This window comes from Nerophis ophidion, linkage group LG15 (assembly GCF_033978795.1).
Source record: "Nerophis ophidion isolate RoL-2023_Sa linkage group LG15, RoL_Noph_v1.0, whole genome shotgun sequence".
Taxonomy (NCBI): domain Eukaryota; kingdom Metazoa; phylum Chordata; class Actinopteri; order Syngnathiformes; family Syngnathidae; genus Nerophis; species Nerophis ophidion.
Window position 1 is genome coordinate 22200411 of NC_084625.1, and position 19880 is coordinate 22220290.

The window sequence follows — 19880 nt, forward strand, 5'->3', positions numbered from 1 at the left end:
AAACATCTAAATAGGATAGACGTTAAGAAAACTGAGTTATAAAATACACTATAGTCCAAATATATAAAAAAAACCCCATCTAAACAGGATAGACGTTAAGAAAACTGAGTTATAAAATACACTATCGGCCAAATATATTTTAAAAACCATCTAAATAGGATAGACGTTAAGAAAACTGAGTTAGAAAATACACTATAGTCCAAATATATTAAAAAAAAACATCTAAATAGGATAGACGTTAAGAAAACTGAGTTGGAAAATACACTATAGTCCAAATATATTTTAAAAACCATCTAAATAGGATAAACTTTAAGAAAACTGATATATAAAATACACTATAGTCCAAATATATTTTAAAAACCATCTAAATAGGATAGACGTTAAGAAAACTGAGTTAGAAAATACACTATAGTCCAAATATTTTAAAAACCAACTATGAAATAGGCAATTATGCGTTGACTGATAGTATGTTTAAGGCAGGAGTGTCCAAAGGTTTTCAACTGAGGGCCATGTAATGAAAAATCAAAAGAATGAGGTAGACACTTTGATATGTTTCATTTTATCAGGCACGGCAAGCTCTGTTCTACTTGGTATCTATCGTATTGAAAAGAACAGTTAGGGTCAGAAGAATCGTTATTGGACAAGTAGTACTGACCAACATTTTAGTCAACAGGATTTTTATTCGTCCAAAAAAGGTAACTGCAACAGGCATGTATCAAAAAGTCGAAAAGAGCAAAAAGCCTTTTACAAAAATCTGGCTCGACACTCAAGTCTTCCTAAAAAAAAATGGCTGTCGCGACAAATTGTAAACAGTTTCATCAACAGTCTTACAGCACTTTATAACAGCCAAAACACACATCAGCTAAAGTAACTACAACAACAAAAAGCACCTGTTGAGAAAGGTGGAGTTGTGCCGCTGTACAGAATTGGAGAAAGTAAAAAGATGAAACCCAAACAAAATGGAATGTTTAACTGGAGTAGTTCTAGCGCTAATATTCATAACAACAGAAGGCAAAAGGGATGGAAGGACAGTGCATTCAAAGACAAGCACACCATGCACTTGATGGGAACAGGAGTGGGTTTGGTCACTTAGCGTGGTTTGTGCATAGTTCTAAGGCATCCACGGAGCAAGTCGGACTGCTTGCATGCGGCCGCGCAGGACACAACACAACCTAATCCCACCGCCTCCTTTCTTCCTCTTCTTTATGGTAGAACCCTGAGCGACTTGTTTCAGGTGAGATGCAACCTGCAAGAGTGGAAGAATCCTCAAACTCCATCGCCGAGTGTCTTCTGCACACTCCACATTGGGGAGTACTTATGGCATCTGGTGCGTGTGTGTGTGTGTGTGTGTGTGTAAGGTTCTGCTCATGGCTTCAACAACGCTTCTTCACATTTATGCTTCCAAGGCAAATGTGTGAAGCCGCGGCGGGAGAGAAAGAAGAAAAAGCGTAAACAGTCTTAGTAGAGGCAGCAAAACGACTCGGGCTTGTCACGTTTTGTTTTTACAAAAAAAGGTGAGGAAGAATCTTCGATACAAACGCAATACTCGGCTTGTCAAAATGGCACTTATGAAAGTTTCCATACTGCTTTCAAATCGGGTGGCGTCACTATAATGCCACAAAAAAAACAACAACAACCCCAAGACAAATAAATAAAAAGTGAAGTAAAAGAAATTACAGCAGGAGCCAAATGAGGTATCTATGTATTGCTATGTGTCCAAACAAAAAGGAGGAATTAAAACTTAAATAAATTAAATAAAATCAGTGGTTTATCAAGATGGGAAGTGGAAAAGAAAAAAAGTGTTCGGATCAGGCTGCGGACGCCCCGCCCGCTCCCCCAGTGTGTGGCGAAACCCCGACGAGGGGGCGTCAGGATGCGCCGCTTCCCTGAGGTATGTCTTTGGAGGCTCCGGTGGCGGCGGCAGCGCCGAGCTCCGCCTCCTCGGCGGCAGATGAGCTTTGTTCCTGCTGCTGGAGGCTGACCCAGCTGGCCTTGTTCAGTCCCATGTGACCCAGCATGGTCTGGGACAAGCGGGTGTCGGAGAAACGGGCCCACTCGGCGAACAGCGGCTTTGCTACGTACGTCATGAAGCCTGGAGGAGGGACAAAACCACAAAAGGATATCATTTAATACATACAACTTTTATGTGGCACTCCTTATTGATTGTGGTCAAAATGCTTGAAAAGACATGCTAGCATACATAATAGTGGCCGTTGTTTATTACTACTACCAGAGCCTGCTCGAGGCTTTTTAAAACACACCTAAAACCCTGAATAAGATTAACCTATCTCGATGAGGTAATTTTAAACCCGTTCCCTGCATGATTACACTCCCATCCATCGATCATCTGATCCGGCGTTCTACCAGGGTTTCCCACACATTCCCACCACCATTCGGGGTGGTACAGCTCAATTGGTGCAGGTTCGAATCCCGCTTCCGCCATTCTAGTCGCTGCCATTGTGTCCTTGGGCAAGACACTTTACCCACCTGCTCCCAGTGCCACCCACACTGGTTTGAATGTAAATTAAAAAAAAAAAAATTAGATATTGGGTTTCACTATGTAAAGCGCTTTGAGTCACTAGAGAAAAAGCGCTATATAAAATATAATTCACTTCACTTCACTTCATTTATTTGTGGTGGCCCGCCACAAAAAAAATACAAATAAATAAATAAATAAAATTAAATCAGTTTTCTTTTTTTCCGGCTTTGGACTCGCTCGACCGCTCATAAAAGCAATGGGACTGTCTGTGAATGGCGCTTGTAGTTACATATTATGTAAATATGTAAATATTATATAAATATGTATATAAATATGTACATAAAGTGTTGTAATTATATTCCAACTCCGCGTTCTTCTTGGTCTTCGCTGCCACCACTTTTTAAAATGTTTATCATTGTGGCAATATGGTTGATAAAGTAAAGAATTTTTGTGATTTCTGATCATTAGTGAAGGCATCAGAGGGACTTCTACAGTGCCCTCCATAATTATTGGCACCCCTGGTTGAGATGTGTTAAAAGCCTTAAAATAAATTCAGTGTTTATTGCAGAAGAATACTGTCACACTGAAAATTGTAGGAAAATGTAGCCTTCAACTCAAATGAATTGTAAGAAAATAAAAAAATCCCTGACTAAAAAATAATTATTTTTCATTAAATCACCTGTTCCACAATTATTGGCACCCTTAACAATTCCCAGGAAATAAATATAATTGAAGCATTTCTGTCATTTCTACAGTAGTTTACAAAGTTTACCAGAGTACGTAGGAACATTTAATTAGTAATTCATCACTTCCTGTTTCCCTGGGGTATAAATATGACGTGACACCGAGGCCATTTCTCTTATCCACTCTTAAACATGGGAAAGACAAAGGAACACAGCATACAAGTGAGGCAGATGTGCGTCGACCTTCACAGGTCAGGCAGAGGCTACAAGAAGATTGCCACTCAACTGCAGCTGCCCATATCCACTGTGAGAGGAATAATTAAGAAGTTCAAAACAACTGGAACAGTGGTAAATAAGCCTGGACGAGGACCCAAGTTTATTTTGCCACCACGCACAGTGAGGAGGATGGTAAGAGAAATCAAAAGATCTCCAAAGCTCACTGTTACAGAATTACAACAAATGGTAGCATCCTGGGGTCACAAAGTCTCCAAATCAACCATCAGGCGCTGTCTACACGCCAACAAGCTGTTTGGGAGGCATGCACGGAGAAAACCTTTCCTCACTCACAATCATAAACGCAAGCGTCTGGAGTTCGCCAAACGGTATTGGGGCTTCAACTGGGACCGTGTGCTTTGGTCAGATGAGACCAAGATTGAGCTTTTTGGCAACAAACACTCTAAGTGGGTCTGGCGTACCACGAAAGATGCGCATGCTGAAAAGCACCTCATACCCACTGTGAAGTATGGGGGTGGGTCAGTGATGCTGTGGGGCTGTTTCACTTCCAAAGGCCCTGGGAACCTTGTTAGGGTGCATGGCATCATGAATGCTTTGAAATACCAGGACATTTTAAATCAAAATCTGTTGCCCTCTGCCCGAAAGCTGAAGCTGGGTCGTCACTGGGTCTTTCAGCAAGACAATGACCCTAAACATATGGCCAAATCTACACAGAAATGGTTCACCAGACACAAAATCAAGCTCCTCCCATGGCCATCTCAGTCCCCTGACCTCAACCCCATTGAGAACCTGTGGGGTGAGCTGAAAAGGAGAGTACAGAGGAGAGGACCCAGGTCTCTGGATGATTTAGAGAGATTCTGCAAAGAGGAATGGCTGAAAATCCCTCTTTCTGTCTTTGCCCATCTTGTGAAACATTATAGGAGAAGATTAGGTGCTGTTTTGTTGGCAAAAGGGGGTTGTACAAAATATTAACACCAGGGGTGCTAATAATTGTGACACACATTATTTGATGTCAAATAATTATTTCTTTATGTGGGATTTTTTCCCCACTGAATAAATGCACTTGTATTGAAGGTTGGATTTTTCTCTTTTTTTCCATTAAGGTCCCATATTATTTAGAAAAAAAATAAAATAATTGGAAGCTAAAAAACACATCTCAACCAGGGGTGCCAATAATTATGGAGGGCACTGTATGTGCGCGCTCGTGTTGGCAAAGCAGTGCATGCAGCAGTTACGCTTGTTGTCGTTTTGGCTTGTTATCAAATAAAACGTTGATCCAGCTCTTCGTTTTGTTTGTTTGGTATACAGTAATGTATATCACTTTATATTGTGTTCAAAGATATACAGTACTGTATGGCTCTTTATATTGTGTTCAAAGTATATCAAAATGTATATACAGTATCGTATAGCACTTTATATTGTGTTCAAAGTGTACAACCATTGATATACAGTACTGTATGGCACTTTATATTGTGTTCGAAGTATATCAAAATTGATATACAGTATCGTATAGCACTTTATATTGTGTTCAAAGTGTACAAACATTGATAAACAGTACCGTATAGCACTTTATATTGTGTTGAAAAGTATACCAACATTGATATACGGTACTGTGTGGCACTTTATATTGTGTTCAAAGTATATCAACATTGATATGCAGTACCGTATAGCAGTGGTTCTCAAATGGGGGTACACGTACCCCTGAGGGTACTTGAAGGTATGCCAAGGGGTATGTGAGATTTTTTTTTAATATTTTAAAAATAACAACAATTCAAATATCATTTATAAATATATTTATTGAATAATACTTCAACAAAATATGAATGTAAGTTAAAAAACAGTGAAAAGAAATACAACAATGCTGTATTCAGTGTTGACAGCTAGATTTTTTGTGGACATGTTCCATAAATATTGATGTTAAAGATTTCTTTTTTTGTCAAGAAATGTTTAGAATTAAGTTCATGAATCCAGATGGATCTCTGTTACGATTCCCAAAGAGGGAACTTTAAGTTGATGATTACCTCTATGTGTACAAATCTTTATTTATAATCGAATCACATGTTTATTTTTCAACAAGTTCTTAGTTATTTTTATATATATTTTTTTCAAATAGTTCAAGAAAGACCACTACAAATGAGCAGTATTTTGCACTGTTATACAATTTATTAAATCAGAAACTGATGACGTAGTGCTGTATTTTACTTCTCTATCTCTTTTTTTCAACCAAAAATGCTTTGCTCTGATTAGGGGGTAATTGAATTTAAAAAATGTTCAGAGGGGGTACATCCCTGAAAAAAGGTTGAGAACCACTGCCGTTTACCACTTTATATTGTGTTCAAACATTCACTAAAATATGGACTTTTAACTAGGCTGGAGCCCAATATTCATAATTACATTGTTCCTTATGGAGAAATTAGCTTCGATATACAAACCTTTTGATCCAACCAAGGGCTGCGCGATGAATTGCTATCGAATTGACGTCAAGGTTTTAATTAATAAGATAAATAACCGCAAGAGGCAGAGTTGAATTTTTTCCGCCGTCAGCGGCATTTTTTTTCCTCTGCCGTCACCAGCGTTTTGAATTACAGACATGTTTGCCAATCAGAATTGAGGCAGGCAGGACGCTATTTGTAAAAGGTTTTAATGGTGACTCGTGCCTGTGCTGATAGTCAATCAGCCAATAAATTTAACAATAAATTAAAATGAGGTTGAAATACTTTGCCGGCATCGATAAACTGCTATGTCAACGTGTGTTTGTTTTCTTAGTGGAAGAAGGAGAAAGCGAAGGAGGTCTCACTCTGGGCATCACTTTCAGCACCTGAGTATGTTTATTTAACAGTAGAAATAAGAAGTCAGTCCTCCTCTGAGTCATTCACAATCTTTGTCTTGGTGGGCGGAGAGCAAAACCGCTTGCTAACACACACAGGAAGCACAACAGAGAGCCTCGCTCCTCATGATTCACTAGTGAGAAGTCACGCAAAGTAACACAATTTAAGAGGAAAAAAATATGTTTACAAAGCCAAATATCCCTTGGCAGGAATTTTCAGCTTCAAATTGAATGGGCAATATGAGCCCAACAACACAAATGAACGAGTGAGAATGCCGTGATAACGTGATGGCAATACACTGTATAAAATGGAAAAAGATGGGGCGAAAAATATATATTTTTTGTTATAATATGGTTTCTGTATGAGGACAAACATGACACAAACCTCCCTCAATGTTAGAAATCCCACTGTTTGTATTAAACATGCTTCACTGATGAGAGTATTTGGCAAGCGTCGTTTTGTTGTACTCATTTTGGCGGCCTTTGAACTCACCGTACTTTGTATACATTTACAACTTTCTCCAATGCTGCCACAGAAAACAAGTGTTTTATGCCGCTCCACCTTTGTCTCCTTTTGTCCATCAAACTTTTTATGCTGTGCGTGAATGCACAGAGGTGTTCACATTATTAACTTGTTGGAGTGCTAATCAGGTATATTTGGTCAGTGCATGACTGCAAGCTAATCAATGCCTCGTTTGTAGGTATATTTGAGCTCATTTAATTTCCTTTACTTGTGTCCTCTCTGTATTTAATTTATATTTGCATGTCTCATGACACATTTTCTGTTTTAATATTGACTGCATTTCTGATAGTTGTTTGAGTGCTGTTATAGACCACAGCAAACTTACCCAGCTTGCACAGATTGTAATAAATCCATTTGAAAAAGATGAACTGACATTGTCGTTAACTTGGACACACACATCTATACCTTTGGCCATTGTAAACCAGTATTTTCCAGGAGTTATCTCACCCTCTGAGAAGGCTCCGTTTTATTAAAGTTTTCTAATGTTGTAAAAAAGTGTAGAATAAATATTACATTTCAACATTTCTGTCAACAAAGATTTGCGTCAGCCTGCAACACACAGTCATTTTGATAGTAGGCTAATATAGCTAATAAAGACACTTACATCATGTGATGCCTTCATTATAACACTTATATAAGGCTTGTAATTTTTGCGGCTCCAGACAGATTTTTTTGTATTTTAGAAATCAAAGTTTGAACCATTTTAAATTGTTACTTTTATTATTATGATCCATTTTGATTATATTACATTATCATCACTGTATCAGGGTCTCTGCAGGTTTTAACAAGTCAAATTTAAGACTTTTTTAAGACCACCTTGAAAATAATTTAAGACCATTTCACATCCATAAGGACAAACAATACAACAACATAGTAAAATCAGAGGTCCAGAATGAATTGTAACTACCGTATTTTACGAACTATAAGGCGAACTTAAAATCCCTTAATTTTCTCAAAATTTGACAGTGTGCCTTATGTATGGAATGATTTTGGTTTTGTTGACCGACCTCAAAGCAATTTTATTTGGTACATGGTGTAATGCTAAGTGTGACCAGCAGATGACAGTCACACATAAGAGATAGTGTAGACTACAATATGATGGCATCATACATAAGAGATACGTGTAGACTGTACTCCCAACTAAATCATTGAACTTTTACTTACCCATCTTATGCAAGTAATTTGGCTTTGCTGTGGGCTTTCGTAAATTTTTTTCCGCTGCTATGCTTAGCTGTAACAACACTACGCTGCGCGCAAAGCACACTAGCTGGTGGTGGTCTATAAATTTTGACGGGTCAGCACAGGTAGCTTTAGTTCCGTTTTGTAGTTACGTTTTAGCATCCTCAATAATCCAAACATTTACAAAGCAAGAGTGAAGTTTATGCATGTTTTAAATAAAAGTAACATCAATAGATTTTAGACCTTTCAAAATCTTATTTAAGATCTTTTATGAGATTTTAGAAACATTTTTATACAAAATTCTAATTATTGGATTTAAGACTTTTTGAGAATACGCGAATACCCTGTATATTGTTCAGTTGTTTATTCAGTTTAAGAACATGATGTAGACAAAAACGCTAGGTCTTTCTGCATGAAGTGAAATATTTTTTAATGTACATTGTTTTAATGTGTGGCACCTTGAGACAAGAATATGTTGGTTGACAGTCTAAAAGTAACATGTCTTCTTTCACTCGTTATTTTTGCAGTTTTATACATTTATATGTATAAAATCTAAAAATCACAAATCGAATCGCAATCACAGTTTTGGAAAGAAGAATCGGAATTAGTTTTTTTCTCAAAAATCGCGCAGCCCTAATCTAAACCCTGTTCAAGAACCAATTAAATTTGCAAATCGAGGTTGCATTGTACAGTGTTTTTTGGGCACATGAATTTCAAACTGATTTCCATGATGCTGTATTTCCCAATAAAAAGCATGGCGATAGAAATAATCTGATCCAAGGTCAGACCTTTAGGTTTCTTTTTTAACAGTATTACCAGACAAACATTGACGTAAACAACAAGGTAAATACTTACCTATTTGAATGTTGCCGACTGTGTTCACCTCTCTGTCACAAAGCGGGTTGACTTCTAGTTTGTGCTTCTTCTCAATGTCGCCTGCAGAAACAGCACACACAAAGGAGTCACAAGAGGGTGAGGTTGGACAAGAATCAACTGAGGAGTTAAGCTGTGCCACCTTGCTGGAAGAACTCATCCGTGACTTTCTCACTCCACTGCTTGCTCAGCTCCCAGGGTCTGCAGGGGTTGCAGATGTCGGCACACTTCAGAGCCATCTGGAGAGTCGGGAAAGACCAGAATGAGAACCTGGAACTGAGGCGAGGAGGCAGTGGCTGGTGCGAGGAAGCACCTGCAGGACAAAGTGGCGGTGGTTGGCGTTGGTCAAACACAGGTTGCCCTGGTCCAGGTGTAGACGGAAGCGGGACAGGTAGTCGTTCTGCCTGCTGATGTCTGTGGCCAGGATTAAAGAGCCCAGCTCCCGCTCCATGTTCAACCTGGGGGCGGGGGAGTCACAAAGCTTAGTTAATAGAAGAGCTCAATTGTGATGAAGGGGAGAGGGGTGGCATCACGCAGGACAGAAGGACTGACCTGTCTTCTGTGGGCAGGTGGGAGAAGAGCCCGGTCTCTCTGAGCAGACCCACAGCAGACTTCCAGTGGTGGTTCTCCAGAACCGAGGTATTCTTTGCGTGGGAAGAAAGGAGAAACGGATGTAAAAGTGACTTTATTGATGTTTGAACATTAATAAGTTTCCGTAGCGCCAACATCTATCACTTTTGAGAGAAGGCGGCATGGCTCGGATGGTAGAGTGGCCGTGCCAGCAACTTAAGGATACCAAGCTCCATTACAGCTTTCGCCATCCTAATCACGGGCCTTGACTCTCGAGCAAGACACTTCGCCCACTTTGCTCCCAGTGGTACACACACTGCTGTATGAATATGGAGAACTCTCTTGAAAAACTCACTTAATCTCAATAGGTCTTTCTAGGATACATAAAGGATTTTTAAAAAAAGTGGCGCTGATTTTTTTCAAGTGACGGAGAAAGTAACCAGTCTTCTTCAGGCTTCGCTACACATCTCAAAATAAATCCTGGAGCTCTGCCAAGGACAATCGATGAGCTGTAAGTTTGAAAATGTTTTCCTTCATCTGATAGTAACCCGCCTTCCACTCAAATGCAGCTGAGATAGGCTCCATCGACCCCCCGCGACCTCAAAAGGGAAAAGCGGCAGTAAAAAGAAGGATAGATGGATAGGCTAACCTAGCATGATGTTGCTGTTAATATGTGAGTATAATGTTAGCATCCTAGCTTAATCCTGCTCTCCCCCACTCCTGAATGTTGCATTTTATTTAAGTGATGTACGGCATCTGTTAAATTAGACAAGTCTTGCAGTGTATGTGTAAAACAAAAGGAAATCAATTACACAACAGCACTCCTGGACATCTGATCTACTAAAATTCGCATAACTAGTGCTAAATGGTGTGCAACTATAAAATTGCATGCAATATTAGTAATTATTGACAACATAACCTATTTTTAGAACGCCGATAGTGAGGATACCTCCGGATGCTTTCAGAAAAAAACAACAAACACCATTTAAAAAAGCCAGCAAACACTAAATCTAATCAATTGAATTTTTTTTTTTTTTCAGCCCAATAAGTCATCCTGCAGCTATAAAATTATAAAGAGGCATTAGACAACAAAGAGAGCATAGTACCAAGTCAAATTCTTTTTGTTGAACATTCTTAGCCAGTAAAACTGATTCGGATGTGTATTTTTATTTCCGAAAATAAGTTTCCATGCGTGCGAAAGGGACGGGTGTCTATCCCCTCCTTTCTCACAGCTATTTATGGAAGTATTATTGTAGAAAAGTTATTTTCAAGCGTGTATCTCAATCTGTGTGCGTGTAATCCAATTCATGTGCGTGTATACTAATCTGTGTGTCTTTCAATCCATCCATCCATCCATCCATCCATCCATCCATCCATCCATCTTCTTCCGCTTATCCGAGGTCGGGTCGTGGGGGCAACAGCCTAAGCAGGGAAAACCAGACTTTCCCTCTCCCCAGCCACTTCGTCCAGCTCTTCCCGGGGGATCCCGAGGCGTTCCCAGGCCAGCCGGGAGACATAGTCTTCCCAACGGGTCCTGGGTCTTCCCCGTGGCCTCCTACCGGTTGGAAGTGCCCTAAACACCTCCCTAGGGAGGCGTTCGGGTGGCATCCTGACCAGATGCCCGAACCACCTCATCTGGCTCCTCTCGATGTGAAGGAGCAGCGGCTTTACTTTGAGTTCCTCCCGGATGGCAGAGCTTCTCACCCTATCTCTAAGGGAGAGCCCGGCCACACAGCGGAGGAAACTAATTTCGGCCGCTTGTACCCGTGATCTTATCATTTCGGTCATGACCCAAAGCTCATGACCATAGGTGAGGATGGTAACGTAGATCGTCCGGTAAATTGAGAGCTTTGCCTTCCGGCTCAGCTCCTTCTTCACCACAACGGATCGGTACAACGTCCGCATTACTGAAGACGCCGCACCGATCCGCCTGTCGATCTCACGATCCACTCTTCCCTCACTCGTGAACAAGACTCCTAGGTACTTGAACTCCTCCACTTGGGGCAGGGTCTCCTCCCCAACCCGGAGATGGCATTCCACCCTTTTCCGGGCGAGAACCATGGACTCGGACTTGGAGGTGCTGATTTTCATTCCGGTCGCTTCACACTCGGCTGCAAACCGATCCAGTGAGAGCTGAAGATCCCGGTCTGATTAAGCCATCAGGACCACATCGTCTGCAAAAAGCAGAGACCTAATCCTGCGGTCACCAAACCGGAACCCCTCAACGCCTTGACTGCGCCTAGAAATTCTGTCCATAAAAGTTATGAACAGAATCGGTGACGAAGGACACCCTTGGCAGAGTCCAACCCTCACTGGAAATGTGTCCGACTTCCTGCCGGCAATGCGGACCAAGCTCTGACACTGATTGTACAGGGAGCGGACCGCCACAATAAGACAGTCCGATACCCCATACTGTCTGAGCACTCCCCACAGGACTTCCCGAGGGACACGGTCGAATGCCTTCTCCAAGTCCACAAAGCACATGTAGACTGGTTGGGCAAACTCCCATGCACCCTCAAGAAGTTGTCTGTCCCTAATCAGAAAGAACCCTCGTTAGGCTGTCTTAAACGTGACTTTTGCGACACTTCTGGTGTGTAAGATTTGCGCTTGCGCATCCAGATTCGTGAGCGTGCAATACAACTTGTGCGAGTGCATTCAGAAGTGTAATGCAATCTGCACGTGCGTATCTATGATCTGTGACGGAACACTCTTATTTATTGGCTGTCTTTTTTTCCACGTGACTTCTGCAACACTTCTGCCATGTACGATTTGAGAGCGCGCATCCAGATTTGTGAGCATGTAATTGTGTGTTCATTTAGGAGTGTGTGTGTGCGTGTAATCAAATCTGCATGTGTGTATCTGAGGTGTGCCTACATTCAACCAATCACAAAAGACACCACGCAATTTGAACCAATCAGAAACAACGCACAGCTGAGCTGTGTGAAAGAGACGCCAAGACGCGCCTTACGTTGTTTCTGATTGGTTTAAATTACGTAGTGACTTCTGTGGTTGGTTAAATGTAGGCACTGTGGATTGATGACTTGGTCTGGGATTGGTTATTTCGGTCAATCAGAGTTAATTGAACTACGGAAAGCTGCAAAAACCAAAGTTTATTATTATGAGAAAAATATAGAGTAGTGAATGGAGATTTTAAGCTTGAGAAATGTAAAGCGCAGCGTGAGAAAGGGTTAAATTGCATGACTGTCACCTCAAAGCTTGAAGCTTGGCAGAGCAAGTGTTCCAGTATGGTCCATCACTGAATAACATGAGGCGCCAACTAGTGGTGAGTATAAGGAAAGGCAAGGGGGAGTTACAGACAGACAACTCTTTATACGTTCAAATGGCTGTACAGATAGACAACTCTTCCATGGCAGAAGTGTCGCAAAAGTCAGGTGCTTCTCACAAATTACAGATAGGCACGCGCAGATTATATTACACGCATGTACTTCTGAATGGGCTCGCACAAGTTGTATTACACGCTCACGAATATGGATGCGCTTGCTCAAATCTTACACGGCACAAGTATTGTAAAAGTCACGTGTAAGTAGACAGCCTAGTGAGGGTTTTTTCTGATTAGGGACAGACAGACAACTTAAAATACTCTTCCGCGAATCTGATTACACATATCTAAATTGATATATGAATATACAAATTAGGACACAATTGCACAATGCAATTTGGATTACGCGCTCACAGATTAAGAAAGACATTTGCAGAAAATTTTGCCACAATAATACTTCCATACTACTTGTGCGCAACTTTGCCAGTTTGCACGTAGACACCAAACTTGTTAAAATAGAGATGCATAATATTGGCCGCAAAACAGCTGCAGGTTTGATAAACAAGTTGAAAAACTTATTCGGGTGATACCATGTAGTGTTCAATTGTACGGAATATGTACTGTGCAATCTACTAATAAAAGTTTTAACCAATCAAATAAATCACATTGCGAGTGCTTAATGGTTATATTTGCATATCTTTCTTCCATTATATGTTTATACTCAGCATACATTCTGCATATATTCAGAATTTTGCATATATGCAAAAACCGACATGCTAAATTAATAGAACCCGCCATTTTGCTCATGTAGGAGACTATCGTCTGCGCACAATCTTGGTAAACCAGCTTTGCGCGCTATCACGTTTGGACATGTTATAATACACACATGAGTAGATCAAGCCCATCGGGAGTCACAGCTAATTAGCAATAATGTTACAGGCGCGCAAACGGCGTGTTTCCAGTAGGTCTTACTAAAAGCACTTTTAAACTGCCTCAATTTCAGCATCAGGGTGAGATTTTGGAAAACACACTACCAACAGCACTGTGGGACGAGGCGTGGAATAAATATAGATTTTGACTGTACAATTATTATGTGCCACCCACACTGGTTTAAATGTAACTAGATATTGGGTTTCACAATGTAAAGTGCTTTGAGTCACTTGAGAAAAGCGCTATATAAATATAATTCACTTAAAAAAATTCACTTCACAGTTTCACAATTACCACAATAATTATGCATTGATTCATTTCACAACAAAAACAAAGTCACAGACATTCCTTAGAGCTTTTGATGTTTTTTTTTAATTATTGTCGGACATAACAGTAATTCAAAAAGTAACATTGTAATAGTTAATTATAGCAAGTAGAGCATCCTAACCAATCTTATAGTTGGTTCATTATAGCAAGTATATAATCGTGACCATCCTTATAGACTAGTTCCTTATACCAAGTATATCATATTGACCATCCTTATAGATTAGTTCATTATAGCAAGTATAGCATCCTAACCATCCTTATAGATTATACATTCATTATAGCAAGTATAGAATCCTAACCATCCTAATAGTTTTCTTATAGGTTAGTTCATTATAGCAAGTATATCCTTCTAACCATCCTTATAGATTATAAATTAATTATAGCATCCTAACCATCATTATATGTTAGTTCATTATAGCAAGTATAGCATCCTAACCACCCTTATCTATTAGTTCATTATAGCAAGTATAACATCCTAACCATCCTTATAGATTATTTCATTATAGCAAGTATAGCATCCTAACCATCTTTTTAGATTAGTTTCCTTATAGATTAGTTCATTATGGCAAGTATAGCATCCTAACCATCCTTTTAGATTAGTTAATAATATAGCAAGTATAGAAAGGATGGTTAGGATGCTATATTTGCTATAATGAACATAATCTATAAGGATGGTTATGATGATATACTTGCTATAATGAACTAATCCATAAGGATGGTTCGGATGCTATACTTGCTATAATGAACTCATTCATTATAGCAAGTATAGCATCCGAACCATCCATATGGATTAGTTCATTATAGCAAGTATAAAAAGGATGGTTAGGATGATATACTTGCTATATTAATACAAAATAATAAATACACAAGACAAGTGTTATCATAATAAATTATTTTTTTTATTAATAATTGTATTATCAACATATGAATAAGGTTGGGGGAAAATATTACTCTAAACCAGTTCTTCTCAAATAATGGGGTGTGCCTCCTAGGCGAGGGGCTGTGGTGCAGAGCTAGGGGTGACACAAGTCATCCTGCTTTATCAGTATCATGCTTCAAACCCCGCTTTGAAAAGCCGTGCACTCCAAAATGTGCTCATTGTAGCCATTAATCCTGAATTAATTTGGATTAAAAAAAAAAAACAGAACAATTTGTTCTAATAATTTTTACTTTGTAAGTCAATGTGTTTTATATTTTGTGGTCTGAGTTAATATTTTATTGTTCAGTATGAAATCGTTTAAGTCTGCCCAAAAATGTTTAAAGTTTAAACAAAGATTTTAAAAGATTGTATTTCAGGCAAATTACATTATTTACAATCGCAGCAAAGTGTGTGTGTGTGTGTGTGTGTGTGTGTGTGTGTGTGCGCGCGCGCTAATAAGGGGGGTTCCTTCTTATGGTGGCTTAAAAGAAAATATAAAATAGTTTATTTTATTTCTTTTTACGGCTAAATGTAAAGCTGGTTAATTGTTGTGTCCCTATGTGGGACCTCTCCAGTTGTTGAAAAATGCGGATATTGGACATTTCAATGAGACGAGTTCATTTATAAAGTACATATTTAAGCAATAATATAAACAGAAAAACAATGCAGAGTCAACTTTACCCTGTAGAGTGACGCTAGGTAGTGGTCAGTCTTTATGAGGAAAGGCTGGTTGACACCGGGATGATCCAGGTCATGAGTGGCGGCGGCCAGCAGTCCCAGCAAGATGTCATAAGAGGTCAAAGACTTGGCCAGCTGCATTCAGCGACAATACAACCATTCACTCACTATAAAGGCTAAACATTAATCACGTCGGTTTGGTAAGAGTGTGTAAACCTTACCAAGGGCTCGTGCATATAGCAGTACATGGCCTGCGTGACGTCGGCGGCGTGCACGGCGTTGTGGTAGGGGTTGTTGCTGTGGTAGTCCTCCTGGACCAGGACCAGGAACCGCCACAGTTTGACCATGTCCAGCTGGAAGAGCTCCACCAGGCCGTACTGGTTCAGCAGGTGAAAGGTCAGAGTGATCAGGCTGTTTCCTGCAACACAACACGGGCCAACAACAACATGTTAAACATTCGTTTGTGTGTAGGTCCATTTTTGAACCCTGGAGTGGGGAACACAAGTGTTTTGAAAGATAACAGTTGAATGAATGGAGACTTTGTTCTTCTGCCATCTTACTTATCTCATCAAGGAAGTTGGCGAAAACTTCATGACAAACATTTTTTTGTGGTTATGCTTTAGAAGAAGTTGTTGCACTAGTAACTTCTAGAGGACAACCACACAATTAAACACACTTGTACTGTAGCTTCAATTGTAAACTGTGTGTGTAGTAGTCAAATGATGTGGCGCCATCAGGATACGGTCTTCAGAGTGGTGTATGAAGAGTATTGCCAACTGAGCAACAGGCGCCATGACTGCTACAAAGGACGTGTGTGGCTGTGCCCAGCAGAATGCATGTAATTGTTGTCGTTTTGACGTTACTTTTTCTGAGAAAATAAACCAAAATAATGTGTGTTTAGTCTGGGCTTCCCTGCTTAGGCTGCTGCCCCCGCGACCCGACCTCGGATAAGCGGAATAAGATGGATGGTTGGATGAATATGTGTATTTATAGTTGTAAACATACTCCAACTCATTAACTTACAATAAAGTATGCTTTTATTTCATGAAACTATAATATCCATCCATCCATCCATTTTCTACCGCTTATTCCCTTTCGGGGTCGCGGGGGGCGCTGGCGCCTATCTCAGCTACAATCGGGCGGAAGGCAGGGTACACCCTGGACAAGTCGCCACCTCATCGCAGGGCCTGCTGCTATATTTGACGCACTCGGCTGCTACATTCCTGCAGGGTTTTATGACCAGCAGGCACAATAACGCCCACCCAAAGGTGCAATAAGCGTAAAAAAATACACAGACCAAAAAGAATAATAACTTAATAACTTAATTTTGCCAGAATGTTCATTAGCTTTGGACCAACAATCACAGAGAAATAGTAATTTTAGTATGAAGTATGTCAACTGTGGTGGCTGCCTCCAATGTATTTGTAATCACTGTATGCGTCACTCATTACGTATTATTTTAACTGATATTTTTGTCACACATGCACAAGTGTACTTTTGTACTAATTTCCCCATATTTCTGCACAATAGCTCAGATATGGCAACACTGGCGAGCAGGAGAGAATATGGAGTGATTTTTGGTCCAGAACATATTTTGTATTATTCATTATTGACATATTTCTTGCCACTTTGTTGCATATTTATGAGATGTTCAGTTCATTTTCTCCTCTATTATTACACCCAAAATGTTTTTTTTTTAACTCTTTCAATGTCCGTCAATTTGTATTTGACTCTCTCTTCTGCTGTTACTAAATTGCATTATTTTAGTTTTACTGAGATTCAAAAATAGTTTGTTTTTGCCAAACCATCTCTTTAATTTGTTTATTTCTTCTGTTATTGGGCGGCATGCATGGTGGGTAGAGCAGCCGTGCCAGAAACTTGTGGGTTGCAGGTTCGCTCCCTGCCTCTTGCCTTTCAAATCACTGCCGTTGTGTCTTTGGGCAGGGCGGCAGTGAAACTTCAACCTTGCCCCCAGTGCCGCTCATACTGGTAAAGGAATGATGGGTGGTGGTCAGAGGGGCCGTAGGTGCAAACTGGCAGCCACGCTTCCGTCAGTCTACCCAAGGGTAGCTGTGGCTACAAATGTAGCTTACCACCACCAGGTGTGAATTTGGAGTGAATGAATGAGGGTTTCTCACTTCTCTGTGACACGTTTTGAATGTCTAGAAAAGCGCTATATAAATCTAATCAATTATTATTATTATTTGTATTAGCGTGTGTTCTCTCCTGAACAAAACACAGATGTGTGTTTATTTGGCACAAGACAATGTGCCTCTACAGTGTTGTTCGCGGACTTTAACTTCCCATACTTGTCTTCAAGCGATGTAAAAGCTCAAAGTTAGTCGCAGTCATGGCGCCCTAAAGCCTTTTTACCAATCATTGAGAAGATCGACTGAAACCTAGTTGGCCATACCCTCTTTATACACGACTGTTTTTATGTGTCACTTCCAAGTTTCTCACGTTTTACATACCGTTTGTCAACCTGTCGAAGAGGAAAATGTCAAAATTCCAGTTCCCGACTTTTTCCAGCATGCACTACAAAACAAGAGAGCAGCATGATGAGTAAAGATTGTATACTGAAGAGAAGTTTTGCTCCAATTGTCAAAGTGTGTCGTACTCGGGCCTGTCCAGTGTAGTCTTCATCAAGGATGGGGAGGGGGATCTGCTGGGGGGCTCCCCGCAGCAGGCGGGACGAGTGCAGGTACCTCTGGAGGCTGAGCAGTCTGCGGACCCTCCTCTCGGGGGTGGAGCTTGCTGGCGTGGCACCGCAGCCGAGACGAGCTGTGCGAAACATGCACGCAAACAAACACAAAAAATAGAGTAGGATTGTGTTATTGTGCAAGGACTGTTGGCAAAATCTGCAAATTCGTCAGGGGGGTCAGGGGTCACGCGGTCAGCGACACACAAAGGTGCTGACAAAGCCACCCACTTGTTCAGCTTTTTTGTCTGCAGCAACCTGCTTTGTCAGTATTCTCTCGCACAAGCACACAAAAGCAGCATGTCAGAATCAGCGGTGGCTGCAAGCTTGAAACACAGCAGCATGAGGTGGGGCACACACACACACGCACACACACTCAAACGGACATACAATGTGTCTGTGTAGGCATGTGATGTCATTGACAAAGTGTTAATGGGGTAAAAAAAAAGTACATCTTTGGCTTTATCATGAGTGTGTGAAGGTGGACGGCACAAGGTGGTACACCATCTGGAAGTGGTGGTGGCGGCGGAGGCTTGTACTCACTGTGAAGGTTTCGAAAGTCGATGCCCATATATGGGTGGGAGCTTCGCTGTTCCGGTTCAAATCCAACCTGACTTCTCACTCTCACATCTCCTGGAAGAAATTGGCACTTATTTCTTCAAGGCTGATGCACTTCCAACAGAAACGTGTGTGTGTGTGTGTGTGTGTGTGCGCGCGGGCGCATATGGTCAAATTATTAGGAACATATAGAATTGAGGTAAAGAGCCACAATGATGAGCGATACCACAGGGCAGGCGAACAAAGCACTACAGTAACACATTCTTAGAAATGTAAATGAAGCAGATAAGGAGATGGTAAGACTTTTTTTGTTGACTACCAATATCATATTCTCTATCATTTCCCCCATGCATAATTAACTCATTATAGTATACAGTACCAGACAAATATGATATTTTTCCGCATATGGATGCGCTTTCTTAACTTCACTGTAAACCACAGCTTTACAGATGCCAATTCTGCTGTGTGGCGGGTGGTGTGTGTTTTAGTAAAGATGGCTAATGCAATATAAAAAGGTAAGAATTGATGGCAAAATATTGGCACACTATTTGTAAAAGTGCTACCGGGAATAAAAGGAGGCACGGCATCTATTGGATGAAATACATCCTCTGGCACGTTTGAAGTTAGATCAGGTGTCTGCACCTTTACTACCAAACAAGCCATTTTGCTGCCTCTTCCACTAAAGAAAAATAGTACACAGCCCAACAATGTAACACAGCTTATTAACATTTAAAAGCTTTCATCTTTTTCATATTTCATTTTATAGGAAAACCAATTTGTCCATATGAAATTATAACTTTTTCCTGTTCTCTTCTTTGGCAAGTATTCATAGTTAGCTCACCCAAGGGGTTAAACACTCAAGAAGCTGAACTAAACATACAGGCTTACAGTCTTTTACTTGCCTCAGGATTCTGCCTGTTCACAAGCACGGCCCCACAGACATTCAGATATTATACAACTCTTTTTAAAAATGCAAACTTGCCTCACTTTGGGGTTAAAACAAGTCAGAGAGCTACAACAGAGCTTGAGAGCCAAGGGTTGCAGTCCCCTGAGTTTGATGATAAAAATAAGTAAACTTAAAATGTTTTTTTTTATTGGTTTTGGACAGAAATTTGATGATTG

The 19880-nt window shown here is 40.4% G+C and overlaps 1 protein-coding gene across 3 annotated transcripts in view; it reads right to left on the reverse strand.

Annotated features, from left to right (window-relative positions):
- Nucleotides 1-660: 660 nt before the first annotated feature.
- The window catches only part of pde7a (phosphodiesterase 7A), a 54461-nt gene continuing 35241 nt past the window's right edge, over nucleotides 661-19880 (reverse strand). Inside the window, exons 3-12 of one of the 3 annotated variants that reach the window (XM_061921817.1) lie at nucleotides 18744-18830; nucleotides 18120-18283; nucleotides 17974-18037; nucleotides 15724-15920; nucleotides 15506-15637; nucleotides 9351-9442; nucleotides 9112-9256; nucleotides 8941-9037; nucleotides 8781-8861; nucleotides 661-2092 (exon numbers count right to left, since the gene is read on the reverse strand). In XM_061921817.1, the coding sequence (XP_061777801.1) occupies nucleotides 1869-2092; nucleotides 8781-8861; nucleotides 8941-9037; nucleotides 9112-9256; nucleotides 9351-9442; nucleotides 15506-15637; nucleotides 15724-15920; nucleotides 17974-18037; nucleotides 18120-18283; nucleotides 18744-18830 (1283 nt within the window). In that variant the 3' untranslated portion in view covers nucleotides 661-1868. Of the gene's footprint in view, nucleotides 2093-8780; nucleotides 8862-8940; nucleotides 9038-9111; nucleotides 9257-9350; nucleotides 9443-15505; nucleotides 15638-15723; nucleotides 15921-17973; nucleotides 18038-18119; nucleotides 18284-18743; nucleotides 18834-19880 lie in introns of all 3 variants that reach the window. The other 2 variants (XM_061921816.1, XM_061921818.1) reach the window with 2 other exon arrangements.